Source organism: Harpia harpyja, chromosome 15, assembly GCF_026419915.1.
Source record: "Harpia harpyja isolate bHarHar1 chromosome 15, bHarHar1 primary haplotype, whole genome shotgun sequence".
Classification (NCBI taxonomy): domain Eukaryota; kingdom Metazoa; phylum Chordata; class Aves; order Accipitriformes; family Accipitridae; genus Harpia; species Harpia harpyja.
The window spans coordinates 31305627-31327916 of NC_068954.1; the positions used below are offsets into that span (position 1 = coordinate 31305627).

Sequence of the window (22290 nt, forward strand, 5' to 3'; positions counted from 1 at the left end):
AGCGCCCCCAGGAGCCGCCGCTGCCGCCCCGGAGCCCCGTTTCATCCCTCCCGCCGCGGCCGCGCCGCCGACTTCCGCTTCCGCCGCCGATCACCGCCCATCCGGTAACGGCCGCCGAGGGGCAGGCGGCAGCCAACAAGAAATGGGGGGGGGGCTCGCGTGGCGTCATCGTGGAGTGACGGCTGAGCTGACCTATCGGAAGGCCGCTGCGACCTCACTCGCGTCCTCCCCCCGCCTGCCGCGCTGACTGACAGGCCCTGCGCCCTATCAGCGTAGCTTGGGCAGGAACCAGCCATGGTCCCCCGCTCTCGGTTACCACGGTGACCAACAAGCGCGCCAGTCAACCCGGAGGCACGCCCAGCCCGGAGCAACCGCGAGCCCTGCCTTAGAAACGGCTCTGACAGGCACGCCCCTCAGCCTATCAGAGCACAGGCCCGCCCCGCCCCGCCTTCCCGCCCCCTCCCGAACCCCGCCTGATTGACATGCGCCTCCTGCTATCAGGAAGCGGTCTCGCGTTGTTTTTGTGAGGGGTTCACGCGTGGGGGAGACGCAGGTCCCGCCCCTCAGCCCCCCACGGCCGCTCCGGCCCCGCGGCCTCGGGGGCCGCCCGGCCTCGCCGTGCTGTGCCGCGCCCGGGACGGGGCTCCGCCGGGGCGGTGGCTCAGCCGGGCCCGCGGGTGGGCGTGGGCGTGGGCCCGAGACAAGGAGCCTTTCTCCGGCCGGGCCGCGGAGCCGCGCCTGCCCCGGCGGGGGACGGACAGCCCCCGGGGGGAGCGGGGCAGCCCGGGGTGGGCCCCGTGGGGACGGGGCGACCCCCCGCAGCAGGGGGATCCTGCATCCCACGGGCGAGGGGTCGGCTCGGCGAGGTCGGGGGGCGCCGCCAGCCCCGGGAAGGGGGGTGGGCTGCCCCCCGCCCCGTGGGTCCCTCCCCGTGAGGCGGCGGGCGCCCAGGACGCCGGGTGCGCCGGCCGCCCGTGGCGGGGAGCGGGCTCGGGCGGCCCCCCCCACCCCTCACCCCCCGCGGGCCGTGGGCGGCGGAGCCGGGAAGCGGCGGGGCCGTGGGCGGAGGATGTGCGTCAGCCGGGGGCAGCGCCGGGCCTGGGAACGGCCCCGCCGCGCCGGACGCCTAGTCGCGGGGGGGCGTGGGAGGGGGGCGGCTGGCCGAGGCGGGGAGGGGGGGGGGGGAGCTGGAGCTGGACCCCCGCGTCGGGGACTCTGCCCACGGGGTGCCCCGGCTGCCCCCCGCGCGCCCCACTCCCCCCAGCCCCGGGGACGTGCCCCGGGCCCCGCCACGGCCCCCCCGGGCAGGAGTGCGCGGGGGCGGCTGGACCCACGCCAGGCGCCCGGCCGCGCCAGCCGCGGTATAAATAGCGCCGAGCCACGCAGGGCCGGAGACGGGGTGGGGGCCGTCACCCTCCGCGGGGCCCGGGGTGCTGCGGGCGGGGGGATTCAGCGTCCCTCCCCCCCCCCCCCCCCGAGAAACCTCCCTCCGCTCCCTGTCTCGCTGCTCTGGGGCAAGGCCTGCGCCGTGGGGGTGTTCACCCTGAAGCCTATCGATGGCAGCCTCTGTCTGCCGGTGACCGGGAGGCTGAGACACAAACCGCCAGCCCTTTGCAAGGGGCTCTGGTGCCCCGGCACCCGGGGGGGGACGGGGCGGGACGGGGGTGCTCCTGGGACAGGGCCGGGGGAACGGGGACGGCGGTGCCCGGGAGCATCGCTGTGCCTTGCCGGGTTGCTGCAGGAATCGGAGGTGCTGCGAGAGCAGCCCGCGGGACCCCGGCCGGCGGGGGGGGCGGGGGGGGGGGGCTGCACCCTCAGGGGACCGCCAGGTTCCGCGGACACGGCCGCGGGTGCTGCCGCCCCGGGGTGCCGGGTGCCCCCGCGAGCACCGGTCCCCGCAGACCTGCGGGTCCAGCCGGGGGCTGCGCGACCCCCCGACCGGCGTCCCCTCCGCCCGGCGCCGCCTCCGGGGGGTCCTGCCTCCCCCTACGGACGGCCCCCCCAGTGCCTCGCGTGTCCGCCCCGGTCCCCCGCGCGTCCCGTCCGGGACACGGCCCGGTTCCCCGCTGCCCACCGCAGCAGCGGCTGCCGGGCTGCGGGACCCCCGGTGCCGCCGTGCAGGGCGCCGGTCCCCACTTCCCCCCCACCCCGGTGCCGCTGCGCCTCCCGCCCGAGGGGGGGGGGGCCGGTGCCACCGCCTCCGCCCGCTGCCCCCCCCCCCCCCGCCGCGGCCGCCCGCGCTGCGCTCGGCGGGGGCGGCAGCCGCGGGATCCGCCCCCGGGGCCTCCCACGCCGCGGCGCAGCCGGGGCCGCTGCTATTTCACGGTACCGCCCGTGTGGGCGGCGCGCAGAAGCGGCGCGGCGCGGCGGAGCGAGCGTGCCCGGCCCGGCCGCGGGACCCCCGAGCCCCGGGACCCCCCCCGGCCCCAGCCGCCGCCAGCGCCCGGTCCCGCCGCGGAGCGCCGTCCCGGAGCCGCCGCCGCCCCCCCCCCCCCCCCCTCCCGGCATACGGCGGCCGCGCACGGGGCGGGCGTTGCGGCGGGAGGCGGCTCCAGCCGGCGGTGAGCGACCGGGGGGGGGCGGCGGGAGGGGACGGGGGGTCCGGGGGGATCTGCAAGGGGCGGGGGGGGGAGGACGGGACGGGGCACCGGATGGGCCCGGGGCACCGGCGGGCACGGAGCAGGGCGGGGGACCCGGGGGCGGATGGCCCCGGCGGGACCGGGACGCCGGCGCATCACCGGCCCTGTGCCGTCGGGGATGGGGAGGGCTGGGGCGGCCCCGGGCGCGTGTCGGGCCCACGCGGGGGCCCCGGGGGGTGCCGGCGGCGGGAGGGGGGGGGCTGGGCACGGCCCCGGGCGGGGAGGGGGGAAGGGGGGGGCCCCGCTTGCCTCTGTGCCGTGTCCGAGGGGGCTGTGGCCGTGGGGTCCGTCCCAGCCCGGGGAGCACGGGTGGGCCTGGGTGCCCTGTGGGGTTTGGGGACCCTGAAACACCCCGTGTCACCCCGTCCCCCGGGGGCGATCCCCGCCCCGTACTCAAGGGCGGGGAGGGGGCTTCTCCTGCATGTCCATCTGTCCGCCCCCCATCGTGACACCGTCCGTCCCGCAGGCTCGCCATGGCCCTGCCCCGCACGCTGGGGGAGCTGCAGCTGTACCGGGTGCTGCAGCGCGCCAACCTGCTGGGCTACTACGAGACCTTCATCCAGCAAGGGGGGGACGACGTGCAGCAGCTCTGCGAGGCGGGCGAGGAGGAGTTCCTGGAGATCATGGCGCTGGTGGGCATGGCCACCAAGCCCCTGCATGTCCGCCGCCTCCAGAAGGCCCTGCGCGAGTGGGCCTCCAACCCGGGGCTCTTCAGCCAGCCCGTCTCGGCCGTGCCCGTCAGCAGCATCCCCCTCTTCAAGCTCTCCGAGGCCGGTGGGCGCAAGGCGCTCAGCAACGGGCATGCCAGCCCCAGCGAGGCCGCGGGCAAGGGGGGGCAGCAGCACCGGGACACCCCCGGCCCGCAGTCCCACGGAGCCGGGAGAGAAGCTGTCGCCGTCGGCTGCCCCGCCGTGGCCGGGGAGGAGCACCCCCCGAGTCGGAGGGCGGCGGGGACGAGGAGCCGGGGGGTCCCCCCTTCTCCCCGGGTGGGAGCGGCGGTGACCAGCCGGCAGGCACGGAGGTGCTGGAGCCAGAGCTGGCGCGGACAGTGGCAGAGAGCGTGGAGCGGCTGCTGCAGAGCTGCCCCCGGGGCGGCGAGGCCGAGCTGCGGGCGCTGATGAAGCTCAACAAGAAGCTGGCCAAGGCGTGGGGCACATCTTCCAGCTGGAGGATGGCGACCGGCACAAGGAGGAGGAGATCCGCCGGCACAGCGCGATCTACGGCCGTGGCGAGGCCCGGCGCCGTGAGGGCAAGCAGCTCACCCTGCACGAGGTGGGCGGCGTGGCGGGGTCCACGCTCGAAGGTCCTGGGGACGCGCTGGCTCGGGGTGGGGGCCAAGGCAGCTCTGGAGGTGGAAGGGGGGGGACAGGCTCTGGCCCAGGGAGGAGGTTGGAGTGGGGGCTCCGTCACAGAGGGGGTGGGAGCTAGGGTCCGCTCCCACCCAGGCGGCATCTGCCTGCCTGGAGCAGATGCCGCCTTTGCTGTGGGGTCCCGTGGGCGCTGCCGTCCCTGTCCCTGCTCACGCATCGTCTCTGCCCCCAGCTCATCATCAACGAGGCGGCCGCCCAGTTCTGCCTGCGGGACAACTCGCTGCTGCTGCGGCGCGTCGAGCTCTTCTCGCTCTCGCGGCAGGTTGCGCGGGAGAGCACCTACCTGTCCTCGCTCAAGGTCGCCAGGTGAGCCCAGACCTGGCAAACCCCCTCCTCGCAGGCCCGGGGGGGTCCTGGCCGTCACCTGCTCTGCACCCCCGGGAACTGCACCACAACCCAGCGCTTCTGGATCCCCTTTCCCTCGCGTGTGCTGTTTTCTGTCTGACCTCGGCGGTGGAGAGGACGGCAGGGATGCCTGGCACTGGGGGGGGGGGCCACTGGGGATGCCCCATCCCCTGCCCTCTTCCCCTAGAGCCCCAGCCTGGTGTGTGCCGGATGCCGTGGCCGGGCTGCCTTTTCCCTTCGCTCTCCAGCTGCTTCCCCCCCCCCCCTTTTTGCCACCCCCCAGCTCCATCTGCGCCAAAGCCTCGATCCGCGCCGCCCCCCCGGCACCGCCCTGCCCGGCGGCCGCCCACGCCTGCCGCCGCGGCTGGCGCTGCCCGCAGCGTGGCAGGAGGCCGGGCGGGCATGCCTGTCGTGGGGCCTCTGCACAGCCGCCCCCACGCCTGACGCAGCCCCTTCTCCTCCCCCCCCACGCAGGGCACATCCCGAGGAGAGCGGAGCCACCATGGCCAAGCGGCTCAAGCAGGAGGTGGGTACGCACCCGGAGGGGCGGGGGGGGCACACAGCCGCATGCACGGGGGTGCAGGTGCAGGTGGGTGCGCATGCGTGTGCAGGTGTGCACACCTGTGAGCGCGGGGGCGGGCGCTCGCCCACACCTGGGCGGGATGGTGCAGTGTGCCCAGGGCTGCCCGCACTGTCTTGGGCAGGCAGCGAGGGGCTCCGGGTCGGCTGCTGAGGGGCTGGTGCTGTGCGTGCAGCCGTGGGCATCCTGGGGCGGGTGGGCGCAGAGCCCCTCGGCAGGATAGGGCCCGTCCACGGTGCTCTGCGCTCACCCGCGTGCTTTTGGCAGGCGGGAGAGCAGAGCCGCTCCGAGCTACTGCCGCTGCAGGTGGGGCCGGAGCCCCCCCGGGACCGCGTACCGAGCCAGCCTGGAGGAGGACGCAGCCAGCCTCTCCGGGGAGAGCCTCGACGGCCACTTGCAGGGTGAGTGGGGGCCCCTTCCCATCCCGGGGTGTCCGTGGGCAGGCGGTGGCCGGCCCCCCCCCGCCCCGCCAGCCCCTCAGCACTGACTCTCGCCCTTCTCTCCGCAGCGGTGGGGGCCTGTCCCCGGCTGACGCCACCGCCCGGCGCGGCCCCCGACGTGCCCCTTGGCCTCCCCCCCCCACGGGCTCTGGAGCCGCCACATCCTCCAGCAGACGCTGATGGACGAGGGGCTGCGCCTGGCCCGGCTGGTCTCGCACGAGCGCGTGGGGCGGCTCAGCCCCTGCCTGCCGGGGAAGCCCCCGGGACCAGGTGAGCCCCCACGGGGCTGAGGGGGGGGGGGGGGCTTGCCGTGGACAGGTGTGTCCAGATGGCACGGCTGCCTTCTCCCTACGGAAGCGGTGCCCTGACGGCATCTTCCCTGTCTCCCCACAGAGTTTGAGGACGGGCTAGCAGAACGGGGTCCTCCGGCTCCCCCGGATCCCCCCCGCGGCACCATCAAGGTGGAACAGGAGACCAGCCGGCAGTTGAAGCCCCTGCAGCCCCCCACCACCATTAACGAAGCAATAACGTGCTGGGGACGGGTGCCGGCGGCGCGGCGGTGGTGCTCCGGGTGCGGAGAGCCAGCGAGGGCTTTGGCCACAGCCCCCCCTGGGCCCCATCCCCTCCCGCACCGACGCTCTGGTTACCTCAGCCGCGGCGGGATGCGCCTCCCCGCAGCAGCAATACCCTCGTCCCCACCAGGCTCTGGGCCCCCGCCGCCCCCCCCGGGGCTGGGAAGCCCTCGATGGACTCGAGCCCCCTGTACAGACCCTCTTGCCCTCACTGGGCTGCCCGGCCCCCCCGCCTCATCGGCTCACCCCTCGTGCTGACCATCTCTCCCCCCCCCCCACCCCCGGGCAGGCGAGCCGTGTCCCCCGGCCCCGTTACCGTGCAGGGACAGGCGCTTTACCACCGGCACACCGAGCCGCGTGCGGCACCGCGTGCTCCCGGCGTCAGCGCTGCCACCCCACGCCGGGCACACGGTGCTGGCGCGCGCAGCCCCGCGCACACCCCCGCAGCGCCCACGCTCCAGCCGCCAGCCCCCCCCCCCCCCCCCGCAGCACGCACGTGCAAGCGCACCGTGCACATGCATCGCGACCACCCCCCGCAGCACCGCATCGCCCGCATGCAGCATTTCAGCTGTAAATATCCCCCCGCAGCAACCACAGCTCAGCGCCAGCGACGGCGTGCCCCCCCCCACCCCCGCACGCACACCCACAGCACCCTGCACCCCCCACCTGCACCCACCCCCCAATTACCTGCGTGTGCTGCCGTGCAGGGTCCCTGTGCCGTGGGGTGTCACATGTGCCGTGGGGTGTCACACGCGTACACCCCCCTCCCAGCACGAAGCAGGCGGCGTTTGACGGGCACTGGGGCAGTCCTGCCCCCCCCCCCCAGCCCCTCGGGGCCCCTCCTGCCCCCCCCCCACCCCCCCGTTTCCACAAGCCGTGCCCAGCCCCGGGGTCCCCCACCCCCTTAGGACTGTGTGGTGTCTTTTTAGAGCATTAGCAACTCTTCCTTTGTAACGTGTACAGTAGATTATTTATTTTGTTATTTTGGAATAAAACTTTATTTTATGGCTTATCTTCCTGCCCCCACACCCCCAGGCTCCCTCTCCATGCCATGGCCCCTCTCCAGCTGGGGGGGCCAGCTCACAAACCCCAAAGCAAGCGCTGACTGCAGGTGTGTGAGGGGTCTGTCCCCCCCAGGACCAGTGCAGGGGGTCCCAGCGTCCCCCTGGCCCGGGGAAGGGGGGGGGGGGCCCCGTCACACACCAGGCTGGCACCTCCACCCCAGCGTGTTTCCCGCTGCTGCCTCCCCGCCCCCCGCAGCTGACTCATCCCGGCCCCCCACGGGGCCCGAGCCCGGCAGCGTGGGCTGGGGGCACCGCGCTCTGCTGCGGGCACCCCCCCCCACGCAGGTCAGGGCTCCTGCGCCTGCACCCCCTCACCCGCCGCCTCCCGGGACTGCAGACCCCGGCAGCGGCGTGGGTGGGCAGCGGCTCTGTACTCCAAAGTGCAGCGTATATACGGGGGGGGGAGGGTGTTACCCAAAGTGCTACCCCCCCCCACCCCCCACCCCCCCCGGAAAATCCCCCCCCTCCCCTGCCAGAGCTTCCTCCCCAGCACAAGTTGTATCAAGTCCAGGCACCCAGACAAGGGTGGGGGTGTCACAGTCCAACTCCCCCCCGCCCCAGCAGCCCCGCAGCCTCCTCATGCGTGCCCTGGCCGGACACTGTCATCCCACCTAGACTCCCCCAGTCCCCAGCAAGATGCGTTGGGGCTGGGTACCCGCTGCGCTGCAGGGGGGGTGTGAAGGGGGGGCACAGCGTGGGGCCCTCCAGGGACACCTCCTGCAGGAACTGGTCGAAGTCTGAGCTGGGTGGCATGTCCATGCTGGGCGGCATCCTAGGGAGAGAGGTGGCAGGGTGACTTAGGGCAGCCCCCCCGGCCCCCCCGATGACCCCCCACGCTTACCACCTTGGGGAGCTCTGTAGCGGTGGGTCCACCATCGACGTGAACGGAGCCAGCTCGGGCATCTCCTCATCCTGTGGCTCCGGCGAGGGGCCCCCAGACAGCAGCTGCGAGGCCTCCCCCGTCATGTACTGGTCGGGCATGAAGGGCCTGAGGGACAAAGAACGGGGCGGGGGGGGGGGCTGATGTAGGTCATGGGGTACCTCCCTGCCCCCAGGGTGCTTGCCAGCCCCAAGGCATAGCAGGGGAAAGTGCTTGGTTTGGGAGGGGGGGGCTGGGGTGGGTCTCAGCGTAGGGAGCACCAGTAGCACAGAGCACTGGGTGCACTGGTCAGTTGGGGAAGGTCCCTCCAGGTCTGCCCACCCTGGGGCCGCAGCATGGTCAGGAGAAGGGGGGACAGGGCAGGGTGCCCCCCTCTCTGACCACGTGCCAGGTCTTACAAAGGGTTCCTGAAGGCAAGGTCTTGGCAGCGAGGCAGCACAGGGTCCATGACCAGGGGCGGCGAGAGCATCGGTGATGTGCTGCAGGGAGAAGGAGCAGGAGCACTTAGAGGTGGGGGAAACGCCACCTGGCCATGGCTGGGGGTAGTGGGGGGCCCACCCTGCCCCCTGCCCTGAACCAGCACCGCTCCTACCTGGGGAAGGAGGACCCGAGGCTGTCGGGGACCATCATGTTGATGTTGCTTTCACTTGTGGGGTAGCCCGTGGGGACAGGCTGGGGGCAGAAGGGAGCAGCAGGGCTGCAAGTGCAGACAGGCGTTAGCATGCGAGGGTGTTCTCTACCACGGCCCCTCCACCCCAGAGCAGGTCTGCCCCTGCCCAGGGCATGGCCAGGCACAGAGCTGGGCACTTACCCGATGGGGCCAAGTACTGACTGCAGGCTCTCTGGGTGCAGCTCAGGCTGCAGCAGGGGCAGGCTGAACATCTGAGCCTGGGGGGCCTCGGGGGGGCCCCCTGCAGCACTCTGGGGCTGCTGGTCCCTGCAAAAGTGCATCATCCCCATCACCACAGGCAGGACTCTGGAGGCTGGACCTCACAGTGCGCAAGAGGCGCGTGTGCAAGTCAGCGCTCGCTCACAGACAGGGTGGTGTGCTCGCAGACATGCTCCACTGCAGCTCGGGACACCCGTGGGGGATTCCTCACTCACGAGCACATCCCCATTTTGCCCAGTCAGAAATCCCCCCCCGCCCAGCAGCGATGCTCGGGCTGGCCCGGTGAGGTCTGTGCAAGCCCTGGCCCAGTGCAGCTCGGCCCCGCGGAGGGCAGTGCCTGCATGCACAGCTCCTGCGCGGCCGTGGCCTCGCGTGCACACCCACCTCTCGCTTTCCACTGTCATCTTGATGGCGGTGGAGACGTAGCCCCGGCCATCCTTGCCCGTCTGCTCTTCTGCTCGGAGAGGAGAAGCATCCATGAACCACCACCCCAGCACGGGGCCACGCTGTGCCAACCCTCTTTGCCAGCACTGGCTGCCCCTGCAAGCTCCGGGGCTGGCAGGACCTGAGTGAGACCCCAAACCCCTCTTCCCTCCCAAACCCCCCTGCTTCTCCCCACAGCATTGCTGGGGAGGCAGATGTGAACCCCGGGGCCCATCTCTGCTCCCACGCACTCACTGTTGTAGTGACTCCCAAACGCCTGGTCCTTGGGGGTGTTGGGGTAGAGGTTGCGGAGCTGCCCCAGGTCCCGGATGCGATCACCGAGGGATCGGATGGACAGGTCTTTGGCAGAGAAGGGCTGGATGTTCTCCACCTGGCTGGAGCCTGAGGGGAGACACAGCTCACGGCTCCATAACACCCGACGTCCCCAGGCCATGACACCTCCCCTTCACAGCACTGAGAGCAGCCGCTGTCCCCCCATCTCACCGTCCTTGCCCCGGATGACGTGAGCGATAGTGACACCCCCGATCTCCGAGTCACTGAAGCGGAGCAGGAAGGTCCCGTCAGGCTCCGTGCTCAGGAGCTTGCAGACGTACTGCTTGCTGATGAAGCCGATGATGAGCCTAGAGGGATGGACAGATGGGACAGTGGGCCAGCACCAGGGCAGATGGGTGAGACCAGGACTCCCCAGCTCTGGCCCCGGAGCAGCTGCGAAATCCTGCTTGGCCCCTGGGCACCCACGAAATCCTGCTTGGCCCCTGGGCACCCACCTGTCTGACCAGTAACTTTTGAGGCATCTCTTGGTGAGGTCGAGGACTCCATCAAACCACTGCCAGAAGGTGAATCCCCGACCAGGCAGGATCTCCTGGGACAGAGAGAGGGTGTGAGGCTCCCCAGGCCACGCCGGCCCCTGCCCACCCCGGCCAGCCCTCCCAGTAACCTTGTTGAACTGAGCCAGGAGACGCTGCGGCTCTGGAAGTCCTCGAAGCTGGCGCTGTGGTCGTTAAAGATCTTCTGGGCCAGGAAGAAGTAGTGCTCCTTGAGAAGCCCCTTAGTGGTCTGCACCTCCGCCATGAACTTCAGATTCAGTGTATCACACATCTTCTCCCAGGGCACCCCGCTCAGCCACCACGAAGGGCACCCGGTCCTGCAGCAGGGCAGGACGGCATCAAGACAGCGGCTCACCCACAGCCCCTGTCCCAGCCCACCGCATCCCACCCCGCGTGCCAGGGTTCCTGCTCCAGCCTGCCGGTCGTTCCTATCCCAGAGCTGGACCCAACCCCAGCGGCCCGGCAGCTCCTTTCCTCGCCCTGCGGTCCTTCCCTCCGGCTCGTGGCACTCACAATCTCGGAGAAGGCGTTATCCCACAGCACGGTTGCTTTGGCATTATTGTCCTGGTTCCCGTGAACGATGACCACGATGGGCAGAGACAGGACCTGGGGGCAGAGCAGCCCCCTCTCAGCCCTGAGGCCACCCCGAGTGAAGCGGGGCTGGCTGCCCTGGACTGTCCCAGCCCGGCATGGGGCTCGGCACCGAGCTGTCCGGACAGGGCTTGGGCACCCCGTGGGGCCAAGGCTCAGCACTGCCCAGCCCCCGTCGGTACCTGGAGGTGGACGGAGAGGTTGCTGGGGGTCAGGGCCACCATGGTGCTGAACAGCACGGCACACTTCTCCTCTGTCACTGACTCGGACCCCTTCCGCTCGCAGCGCTTGATCTTCTTCAGCAGCTGGGGAGGGGAAAGCTGAGCGTCACCCCTGGGCAAGCACCAGCCTTGGGGCTCCCCAGCCCACGCTCCCCGATGGCTCTGCATCGGGGCCTCCCAGCACCCCAGCGGAGCCCCCAGCCCGTCCCACAGCCCCCGTATGGCCCCTCGCTGGTGGCACTCACCACATTCTTGAAGTTGGCACAGCAGGTTCCACTGGTGGGGTTGGTCTCCAGAGCCACCACGTTATGCATGATCTCCCCCGTGCTCTCGCTGGGCAGAGGAGGGGGTCAGGGGGGGTACGGCAGCGTGGCAGCCCCCTCAGCCCCGCGCTGGCTGTCCAACTGCTCACCTGAGGGCATTGCTGTAGGCACTGAGCGCCAGCTCCCGCGCCTGCTTCTCCGTCACCATGTCAGCCCGCACCATGTAGGGCTTGGCCGATGTCTTCAGCATCTGGGGGCCCAGCAGGAACCGGACGCTCGCCTGGAACTTGGTCTGGGTCTTCAGCACCTGCGGCGGCTGCTTCTCCACCAGGAAGGAGCTGGGGAACAAGGGGAGACAATGGTGCCCGGCACAACACCCCCACCAGCTCTGCAACCAACCTCTGCAGACCCACCTCACCCCTCCACCACCACAGCCCACCCCAGCCTGTTACCTCTTGACCAGGCTGGATAACACCTCATTGAACCGCTCCAGGAGCCGGGGCAGCAGCTCAGCCCCCAGCTCTGCGCTCGCTGCCATCACCTGCTGGTGCAGCTGGAAGGTAAACCTCGACCAGGCTCTCGCACCTGCCGAGGGAACCACGGGGAAAGGGGCACCCTCAGCCAAAGCGGAGCTGGACCACCGCTCTCCCAGAGCCCCTCGGGCCAGCGGGCTCCCTGCTCCCAGGGGAGCAGAGGGAGCAGGAGGGTTGCTCTGGGTCCCCCATCTCTGCCCCATGCCACCTCACCTCTTCTGCAGCGGAGCTAGGTTCTCCTCAAAGAGGGCCCCATTCCCTGCCAGCTGCTGCTGTCTCTTCCAGATTTGGATCCTCTTCAGTACCTGCTGCTTGGCCACCTCCAGCTCTTTCACGGCCTCCAGGATCAGGGCGGGCAGCTCCTGTGGGGCAGCACCAGCCACGGGGCTCTGCATTGCACCGTCCCCCGGCAGAGACCTGCAGCTCTACACCGTCCCCCTCAGGGCACCAAAACCCTCAGCCCTGCACTGCCTCCCTGCCCCAGAGCTGGTTTGCACCTTCCCCAGCAGGCAGGGCTGCCAGCTTTCCCCCCGGTGCCCCAGACCTCCACTCACACTCTCTGGGGGTTTCGCTTCTGGCTTCAGCTGCGGGTCCCGCACGTTCAGCTGCAGAGAGGCTGTGGAGGAAGGATGAGGGTGGCCCTGTTAGCGCTGGGAGCTGGTGTCTGCACTGCACTGCCCAGCACCCCAGGGGGGCACGCCACCTTCGCCGCGCCCCACGGCAGACCCACACCGAGCAGGGACCCGTCCTGCCCCGGCCCCTCACCTGTGGAACCATCCCGCAGCGCCTGGATCTCACGGACACGGTGCTGCAGCCGCTGCAGCCCAGGCTGAACTTCAGCTCCTCCTGCCGCCGGTGGAAGCTGAGGGGCAGGTGGCAGTCCTGGGGCAGAGCAGAGTGGGGTGAGCGGGGCCGGAGCTGGCCCCGTGCCTCGGGGCGCCCCGGGAAGGGGGCAGGGACCACGCACCCTCTTGAGCACGGCGGTCTTCTCACCCTCCAGGATCGCTTTCAGGACAGCCACCAGCCGCAGCGGGTCCCGCCGGTAGGCATTCTGCAGGGGAGCCAAGCCCAGGGCGTTAGGCAGGGCAGGACACGAGCACCCCCAGCCCCGGCCCCCTCCCACCCCATTCATGTGTTTCAGGCCCCCTTCCCACAAGGAACGGTGCTAAGTCAGTCAGACTCTGGGGCTTCATGACCCAAAGCGTGGGACAGACCACAACTCGCTGCTGTTCTGACGGAGCTAATTTCCAGCGTTAAAACCACTTTAAACTGTGCATAAAAAAGATATGAATCAAGTTCAAATTAAAAAAAAAAAAAAATCAAACCAAAGGAAATTCTCTATTTCTGCAAGCATCTCCTTGAGAACCACCAGTCTGACACCTGCTGAAAATTCTCCCAACTGCCCTGGCCTGGGTGGATCAACGCTTTCCACCGAAAACAGGGAGAGGAATTTCCCTGCTGGCTCCAGCTCCCTGCGTCCCATGCCAGCTCCTCCGGCCTTCATGCATTTCCCAAATTAGCTACTTCCCAAAACAGCAGCAAAGCGCGACAGCGAACCGCCGGACGGCGCGCTCGGTGGCTTCCCGAGCTGGCTGGGAGGAAGCTCTGCGACCCACCCCCCGGACCCCCTGTACCTGCCCCACATCCTGACACGGCGCTGGCAGCCCCGGGCCGGCACAGCGGCTCTGCCAGGGCAAACCCTGCCAGCCCGGGGTTCAGGGGGAAAAAGCCCCAGGTTTGGTCTCCCGCCCTGCTCCCCCCAGCCGCTTCCCTGGCCCTGCGTTTACCCATCTTGTGGGAGAGCACCCAGCTCCCGCTGCCTGGGCGGCAGCACCAACAGCCAGCGCTTCCCCCCCACTCTGTGGAGGGCAGCCCCTGCCCCCCGGCCGGGCTCCAAAGTGGCAAGGTGCTCGGGAGAAATGAGGGTTTGCTGTTACGGGACGAGGGACGGTGGGAGGAGGGAACATGGGAGGGTGGTTCTTCTTGAGCATTTTAAATAAAAAAAACTAAGCTGAAACATCTGCGCATTTTCCTACAACAATTTCAAAAAGCAAGCAACAGTCTCGTTTTGGAAATTTACCCTGGTCCCCAGAAGTTATGACTAAAGCTGACCCCTTCCCAAATGTTGTATATTAAAAACGTCTGTTACCAAAAAAGCAGAGCTTTCAACCAGAACGGGGCTCTGGGAGCAAGCACCACTCAGCCCTTATGCTAAGAGCTTCGCTGGCAGGAGAGAGAGTACAGGGGTTAAATCTGCAATCAGAGAGGGTGGGAGAGAGACAGAGAGCAGTTCAAACAGACCTTGATAAAGAGAAACAGCCCAGAAAAAGAAACCCAGCACACACATGCACACACGGCAGGAGGAAACGCGGCACAACACACGGCACCGAGAAAGGAGGAATCAAACACTCAAGCAGAAAATGGGGAACATCTGGTGAAGTGGCCGCCCCGGGGGCTGGCAGCTGGGGGCGAGCGGAGCCGTGGGCCATGGGGGACCAATGCACTTGGGAGGCTCCCCATGGGGTCAGGGTCCAGCACGGGGCCCGGGAGGATGCGGCCACGGCGGGCAGCCAGGCACCGAAGGGGCTGCAGAACCGCGGCAGCGAGGGGAAGCTGGAAAACCTGCGGGCAGGGAGGGGCGGGAAGCCGAGGGGAACCGCAATTGCGGCCGTGACAGCCCGAGCGCTGCGGCAAGCTGGGGGTCAGCCCCAGGACGCAAACCAACCCCTGAAGCGCCCCAAAAACCCTAGTTGCTGAATCTGCACAAGCTCGTTGCTCACGGACAGTGCTGGCCTTGAAACAGATGTCAAGGGGGGACCGGCTCATGGCATCGGCCCCTTCGAGCAGTCCGTGAACCAGTGAATCCGAAGCATAAAATAATCACATCTTCCTTGGCAGCCAGCTGCGATGCCAGCGCAACACAGCCCCGAGGGTGCCCATGCCCGGCCCCTGCGCACCTCGATGCTGTTGACTTGCTGGAGGATCTGGCACTGCTGCCCATCGCTGCCGGCAGCACTGCGGAGCTTCTCCAGCATGGCTGAGAGCATCCCACCAGCCATGCTGGTGCAGAAGGCGTCCGAGCCATTGATGAACTCCCTGGAGAGGGGAAAGGGTTGGTTGGATGGGCACAGATCCTCCACCCTCTCCTGTGCAACCCCAAACCCCACGCTCGCTCCAGGGAGGAAGGGAATACCCGCCTTCCTGCCGTCCTGGTGCGTTCCCCAGTGCTGGCTGGATTTCTAGGGGAAATTTGCTGCATGAACAAGAGCAAACTGCGTTCTGAGTGGGATGAGGCGGTTCCCTGAAGACGTGACCTCCCAAAACCTCTCCCATGTGTACACCCAGCTGCTGCACGCCTGCCCGCCCACCTCCACCATGCCTTATCCCTGCAGCGTGACCCCCACTGCTGCGCCTCGGCCCGAGCTGTGTGCTGTGGGTCCCTGAGCCACGTGCCAGGGACCAGCCCCCCTCGCCCACCACTGCAATGCGGCCTTGTGCACTGCTCGTCTGGCCGGAGAGCCATGGCACCCAGTATGGCCGTGGCCTCGCAAGGGAGGAGGACGTGCCAGTGAGGCTTTACTGCCTGCCTGCGTCCTGATCATTGCGGCGCACAAAGGAGAAGCTCCTTGGAAAGCCTGGGCAAGCCCGTAATGGGGATAATCAATCATTGCCGTTACTGTTTCCTAGGCACAAAAAGGGGATTCTGGCCAGGCTGCGCCTGTGGTTGCTGCCACTGCCAACTCAGTTGCAGCAGTCTAGACCCTGTGGGCACTAATAGACCCTGACCAGCCTCACCCGGACAGCTGCGATCTGTGCCCGTGGGTCCAGGAGCTCCATTCGTGTCCAGTTTGGGGCCCCGAGGCCTTTCCTAGGCTACGCTGCAAGCATGCCTTCCTCTGCTCCCGGCCCTGCCTGCAGCCCCGTCTCCTGGATGGGCTCCTTGGACTGATGCTGTGATCCTGCCTCCAGCCCCGTCTCCTTTTGCTCCTGATCGGATACCCTGTGCAGACCCTGGCCTTCTCACCCACCTCGTCTGGGGCCATGGACGGGGCCCATCACCAGCACCCGCCTCTGCCCAAGTGTTCAGACCTGATGGTCAGGTGCTGCCTGGGCTGGGTTCCCCCAGCTCGGCTCGGACCCCCAGGGCAGCTGGCCCCGGACGCTGCCCAGGCTGATGATGGGTGCGTGAGGATCTCCGCCGGGGCAGGGCAGAGCCTGCAGGCGCCAGGGCACTCACCAGGGCTGGTTCTCCAGCCAGTCGGCCAGGAGACAGCGCAGGCTGCGGGGAAACTCTGTGAAGAGGCCACTGAACTCCTCCGGTGGCATGTGGGAGACGATGTTCCAGAGGGACATCTTGGGAAGTCACCTGCGGAGAAACAGGAGCGGGAACATGAGCGGGGAGCAGGGCAGCTCGGGCACCGCAGGCGGCTGGAGCACCCAGAGCCCCCAGCCCTCTGCCCAGCTCTGGTGGGGCGAGTGCCGATGGCTCCTCCGGGAGAGCGGCCGAGAGCTGCTGCTCGTCTCTCCACCTTCTGAACCTGCTGCTCAGTGGGGCTGGGGCTGCTGGGGAGGAGGAGGAGGACGAGCAGGAAGCCCAATCTAGGATCTGCCTCTTGGGCAATCCTGGGCAGGTAGGCAGCCCACTTGTGCCTCAGTTTCCCGCATCTCCGGGGAATCCCCGCACCTCCTGCTGTGGGTGACGCACAAGGACATGTGGAGGGACAGGCGAGCACTGCTGGTCTTGGCGCAGGAGAGATGGGACAGCTGCCGGGAGCAGGAAGAGTGTGAAACCCCGGAGCTCGACGAGACTGCTCTGCTGGGGTGGTCTCAGTCAGGCAGCCTGGCTGCTCCCCAAATCCTCCCCAGCTGCCTGCCGAGGAAGGTGCCTTCCTCAGGGGTGTCCCAGCTGCCCCCCAGAAACGGTGGGCTCCAGAGCTCATGGAAAGCAATAGGACTGGAATGAGGTGCTAGATGGGAAATTCCACAGGGAAGACCTGGGATGGGGGGTCACGGCCCAGCCCAGACCGCAGGTTCGCCACCCCCCACCTCCCCACCCTCTCCCGAGCCGGGCATTGCAACCCCGACAGTCCCCCCCGCCCAGCCCCGGCCCCCCAGCAATGCCTGCAGCCTTCCCGCTCCATCCTGTCCACGCCATGCCTCTTCCCGACAGCTCATTCCCTTCTTCCCCGCTGCCTGCCATGCTCACGCCCTCCAGCCCCAGCTGGGAGCCTGGTCCCCTCCGGGCGGCCGTCGGGGCCCAGCAGGGCAAGCGGGGGGGGGGAGTCACTGCACCACCCGGCCCAGACGCACCTCGCTGCTAGTTCCCCCAGACCAGGCCGGGGACAGAGGCCGGATCCTGCGGCGGGGCGTGAGGCACCAGCAGCTCGCAGCCCAGACGTGGGGCCAGGGCGCCTCCGGGACCCCGGCCAGCCCGTCCGCCCAAGGGCTGGCTTCCCGTCCCCAAAAGCAAACAGCCGAGCAGGGAGTCACGTCACGTGTCCTGACGGGTCTTGGCCGCGCTGCAAGAGCCGAGGCGCGAGGTGGAGCTGCCAGAGAGAAACCATGCGAGGGGAAGGAAGCCAGCGTCACTAGAGCAACATCGCAGAGAGTGCAAAACAACCGCGCCACGGCCTGCACCCGGCCGGCCGCCAGCGCGGCTCCGTCCGCCCCCTCAAGCCGTCCCGTTGGGGAGACGGGGTGCACCCAGGGCCGGTGCAGCCCCTGGGGTGCTCCGCTTCCCGCGGGAGCCGGGAGACTCGGTGGGACCAGCCCTCCCAGGCAGCCCCGGCAGAGCCCCACGTGCGGCCCTGGGGAGGAACCGCAGCAGACGGGAGGCCGGACCCCAGGGCACGCCAAGCCTGGCGCTTCCAGGAACGCATTTGCTTTCGACTTTGCTTGGCTGGCCAGAGTGAACGGATCCCGATGATTTAATGCAGCACAAAGCCCGAGGGCTGAGTTTACTCTGGAGGGGTCAACACACGGTGGGAAAAGCACCCAGCCACAGCCGGGAGCACTGCCCTGCTCTCCCCACGGCCCCGGAGAGATTGTAGCTGCTGGCATGCAGGGAACCAAGACAGGAGGAAAAAACAGCCTCTCATTCCGTGATCCTCAAGACATAATCCCCATCCTCCTCCCCCCATTAAAACCTGTATTGCTGCTTAGCCCTGGGAGGCAGCTGCTGGCTGGTGAGCAGCAACCTGGAACATAAGCTGGGCATGCCTGAATTTGCTAGGAGTCTGCAGGAGATGGTGTGCTCCTCCTCCCCGGCTCCCAGCTCCTCGTCAGCCCAGGGGACAACGGCTCGGAGGAGCTCAGAGAGGGGGACAGGCCCATCTCCTCCTGGCATCAGTCACAGCAGCTCCTTCAGCCCAGCCATGCCCTCTTTCCTTCCTGTCCTAATTTCCACGTTTTCCTGCTCTGCTCCTTCTGCAGAACAGCCTTTCCCTGCCAAGACCCAGCTCTTGTAACAATACCCCAGCTGGGGCCGCGCTGCATGGAGGTTTTCTTGAGAGAAGCCTGCATACCCAGCCCCAGCTTCCTGCACCGTCGCAGGATCAGTCCGCGCAGGGTTTGCTCCATCAGCACCCCCACAGAGCTAGGGAGAAGGAAGCTGGTCATCAGGTGAGGACAGAGATCCAGGCTGGGCAATGGAGCTGCCCTTCCCGTGGGGACTCTCGCCCCAGGGCAGCCTGGCAAAAGCAGCAGCTTTTCCACCAGCAGCTGTGGCAGCTTCCAGCCCTGCAGCTTGGCAGTGCTGGGGGAGGCACAGCTCCTGGCACCGCACCACTCGGCGCAACGCACTTACGCCAACCACGGATGCATCCACTGCAGATGCGCCCCAAGTCTCCCACTGGCCCAGCCACCGCAGGGCTCGTAGTCCCAAGGAGGCACCCCAGAGCGGGGAGGCTCTCAGGGCAGCAAGCGCCACGCTCCCCCCACCGAGCAAGGGGCCAGGCCTGCCTGGCACTGGGGACGGCAGCAGGGGGGGCAAGACCTGGCCAGGGAAGCCGAGGTTGAAGCCCTGAGCAGCAGCAGGTGCCCCGTGGGGCAGGAGCTGCCGCCCTGGGGAAACCCTGCAGCTGCGAGGTGCCTCCAGCTCGATGCCAGGGCAGGATATGGCCCCTGGGGAGAGGGAGCAGCCACCCGGGGTGTGCCCTGTGCCCCCCTGCCCACTTCCCCTTCCCAAGCCCCCTCGACACAGCTGCTTTCACTTCCTCTACCCGAAGGGCCGCTTTGCCCCCTCGGTGGGGCTGGGGATCCCCCGGGCTGGGAGGTCGGGCAGGAGGAGCCCGGGCACAGGAGGGGCTCGGTGACCCCCATGCTCCCAGTCACGGGCTTTCTGCTTACTCATCGGGCAATGGGAAACCAAGTCCGCATCCCAGAAGCGAGAGCTTCTCACGGCTGTTACTCATTAACCACCAGCACTTCCTGGCAGCAGACTGCAGCCCCCCACCCTCAGGGCCACCTCTTCCCCCCGTGCCTGCGGGACCGGGCTCGCGAGGGACCCTACCCCTAAGCTGGCTCCTCTCTACCCTTGGTGATTTCCCAGCCCAGTACCAGAGGCTGGTAGGGGAAGGAGCTGGGGCTGGCAGCTTGTGGGCACGCACATCCCCCTGCCCTCCGCGCCCTCCTCGTCCTCCTGGGCGCTGAGCCGAGATTTCCCCGGGGCTTTCTCAGGGACAGATGCTCAGAGGTTTTCCAGTTCTCGACATTCATGACACCTGGGCTCTGCTGTAGCTTTGCCCCAGTGAGGACGCAGCCCCTGAGACCTAGCTGCCTCTCAACACGCCTCGGTTTCCTTGGGCTGCTGGGGAGGCCACCGCTGCTGGTGCTCTCTGGCTGAGGCCAAGGCAAGGGCACGGGACCACCGTCCCAGCCGGTGGGACGCCGGGGTCAGTGCTGCAGGGAGGACTGTGGGGCCTGCACAACGGCCGGCCACAGCTGACTGCTCTCTGTCAGGAAAAGCTCTTCTGATTCAGAGGAAGAGGAGCAGGGCCTTCCCCGGCTGACCCAGCCCCAGCATGACTCACGGCATGGGGTGTCCAGGCTGGATCCAGCCCCCAGCTCCCACCCCAGGAGCTCCCTGTCACAGGGTCCCATCTGCGGGGACCGGGGCGGGGGGGGGTGTGTGTGTCTGGCGCTCTCCACCACAGCCCCCGCCGGGTGCTTTTGCTTTGCCCCGCGAACCCTTCGCCCCAAGACAGCCGGGTGCCAGCGGCTGCATCCCCCTGGCAGCCGGGTGCTTTGGACCTCAGGCCTGGCAACCCCGCCGAGCGCCCGGCCAGGCAACGGGCCGGGCTGCACCTCCACCTGCGCGGCCCACGGAAGCCTCGACGCCTGCCAGCCCAGCCTGCCCGCGGTGCGGGCAGCTGCCCAGGGTCCAGCGCGCTCACCCCGGAGGTTCTGCAGGCCCCGCAGCCCCTTTGCCGTCCCACCCCAAAACGCCCCGGCGAGGGCGCGTCCCGGCCGGCCGCTCGGCTCCTCTCCAGAGATCCCAGCTCATCTGCCGGGGGGGATCTGCGGGACTCGCTGCCTGGACCCCTGCCCGCAGCCGGAGCCCTGCGGCGGCGAAGAGGTGGCCGCCGGGCAGCCCCCGCCCCCGGCAGCCCCCCGCCCCGGCGGGCAGCGCCCCGCCCCATCCCGCTGCCGGGCCCGCCAGCGGCGCGGACGCGGCCGAGAGTGCCGGGGAACGCGCCCGCCCGCCGGCACGGCCGCAGCCCCGGCCCCGCTCTGCCGATCCCCCCCCCCCCCCCCCCGCGGCCGCACCGGCCCCGGCCCTCGGGGAGCGGGACCTCGGCGACAGCCCGTGACGGGGACCGGAGCCCCCTCCCCGCGGGCGGCGGCGAGGCCGCGGCGGCCGGCCGGGGAAGCCGTGAGCCCGCCCCCGGGGGCTAGCCGCGGCCGGGCCCCCGCGCCAGCGGCCGCCGCCCGGCGCCCCTACCCGAGTCCCAGGCCGGGAGGTGCCAGGCGGCGGAAGAGGCCCCGGTCCCCCCACCCGCTCCGGGAACCGCCGCCCGCCCGCCCCCGGTACCGGCCCCCGCCCCGCCCGCGGCGCCGTCGTTACCTGGCGAGAGCCGCCGCTCGGGCGGGGCGGCCGGGCCGGGCCGGGCCGCGCGGCCCCTCACTCCATAGCGGCGGCGGCGGCGGGCGCGGCTGGGCCGGCTCCGGCGGAAAGCGCCGAGCGCCAGGAAGGGGGAGGAGACGCGCGGGCGGCGGGTGCGCGCGGGGGGGGGGCGCCGGCACCGGACCGGCCTCGGCGGCTCCCCGGGAGCCGGCCCGCCCCGCCGCCGGGCTGCGGCACCCCACGGGCCTCGCCGGCCCCACGCCCGCCCCGTTTCGGCCCCGTCCACTCGGGATCCCACGCTCGCCCCATATCAGCCCCCATCCATCTGCCGCCCCCACACCTGCCCCGTAGCTGACACACCACACCCCCCCCCCCCCCCCGGCTCTGCTCCTGCCCTATATCAGCCCCCCGCCGCTGGGCTCCGCGGTCTCGCTGCTCTCCCGAGCCCGCCGCTCAGTCCCCAGGGACAGCCGTAGGGCTGCTCCCGGGCCGGGGCCCCTCCGTCGAGGGGTGCGTGCCGGGCACCCCTAACCTCGCAGAGCGGAGCGGGCCGGTGGTCCTGGTCTGCACCCATACCCCGCGGCTGGACCCCAGGTCCCCGTCCTGGGGTTTAAGCCCGCAGCCTGTCCCGGGCTGTGCCCCGTCCCGCCTGCGCTCGCCAGTGCCGGCCCGGCCGCAGGACGGGAGCGGGGTCCCGGGAGCGGGGGGCACACGGCGTGAGGGGTGCTCGCTGCACGGGAGGCTGGGTGTGCGGGGACCGGACGGGCCCGTTGCCCGCCCCGGGGCTCTCCCGAGGCCGCTCGGACACCCCTCCGGGGCGGGGGGGGGGGGGCGCATCGGGCAGGGCCACCCCGGAGCCGCCAGAGGGCGCTGCCGCACCGCCGGTGCCACCGGGGCGGGGCGGGGGCTGCCGGTCCCGGTCCTGGAGCAGGGCCGCCGCCGGAGCCCCGGGGGCCGCAGCCCCGGGGCCGGGTTCCCGCGTTCCCCCCCCGTCGCTCCTCACTCCGCCGCGCCTGTGACCCCTCCGTGCTCGTGGTCGTTACGAGCATCAGACGTGTCCGGAGCCGCGGGCCTCCCCCCGTGAGCGCGGCCCCCACGGCCAGGGTGTCTCCCCCCCCCTCCTCGCCTGCGCCTGGCCCCGTAGCCCCTGGCACCCCTTCGCACCGGGGTCCCCCGGGAGGCCGGACCCCTGCCGTGGCGTGGGGCAGATCCAGGCCGGGGCAGTCCTGTCACGCCCCGGCACGGTTCGGGGCTGATCAGCACCCCCGGAGGAGTGCAGCCCCTCTGGGGCCAGCGGCTGGGAAGGGGCTTCCCGGCCCTGCTCAGCACCGTCCCCCCCTCCGATCCCGGTTTTGGGCAGCATCCCGGTGACCCCGGCACAGGCATCCCTCCATCCGTTGCACTGGCTACGGGGGCTCGGGGCCACAGCGGGACGAGGTCTGGCAGCAGGTTTGCCCAGGAGGGGCTTTGCAGCAGGACCCTCAACGATTGACCGGTGGTGGGGAGGGGTGGCCTCGGGGCACCCGGTGTTGGCATCCCCCTCCCTAGCCACCCGTGTCTGCAGCCAG

The 22290-nt window shown here is 69.8% G+C and overlaps 2 protein-coding genes across 2 annotated transcripts; one reads left to right on the forward strand and one right to left on the reverse strand.

Annotated features, from left to right (window-relative positions):
- Positions 1 to 2481: 2481 nt before the first annotated feature.
- Positions 2482 to 6958, forward strand: NAB2 (NGFI-A binding protein 2). Its single transcript, XM_052810174.1, is given in 12 exon segments — positions 2482 to 2561; positions 3106 to 3469; positions 3471 to 3569; positions 3571 to 3781; positions 3784 to 3911; positions 4182 to 4315; positions 4829 to 4880; positions 5202 to 5252; positions 5254 to 5335; positions 5443 to 5507; positions 5509 to 5644; positions 5768 to 6958. Coding segments are annotated over 11 exon segments (1752 nt in total). The 5' UTR covers positions 2482 to 2561; positions 3106 to 3112; the 3' UTR covers positions 6205 to 6958.
- Positions 6959 to 7468: 510 nt separating this feature from the next.
- STAT6 (signal transducer and activator of transcription 6) lies at positions 7469 to 20856 on the reverse strand. The gene is given in 26 exon segments (XM_052810138.1): positions 7469 to 7782; positions 7852 to 7998; positions 8289 to 8369; positions 8483 to 8587; positions 8702 to 8827; positions 9164 to 9233; positions 9458 to 9604; positions 9707 to 9843; positions 9991 to 10085; positions 10161 to 10174; positions 10177 to 10336; positions 10338 to 10367; positions 10564 to 10656; positions 10824 to 10946; positions 11108 to 11195; positions 11275 to 11463; positions 11578 to 11684; positions 11686 to 11710; positions 11872 to 12020; positions 12213 to 12274; positions 12424 to 12483; positions 12486 to 12540; positions 12626 to 12709; positions 14616 to 14754; positions 15896 to 16024; positions 20723 to 20856. Coding segments are annotated over 25 exon segments (2640 nt in total). The 5' UTR covers positions 16012 to 16024; positions 20723 to 20856; the 3' UTR covers positions 7469 to 7544.
- Positions 20857 to 22290: the final 1434 nt, after the last annotated feature.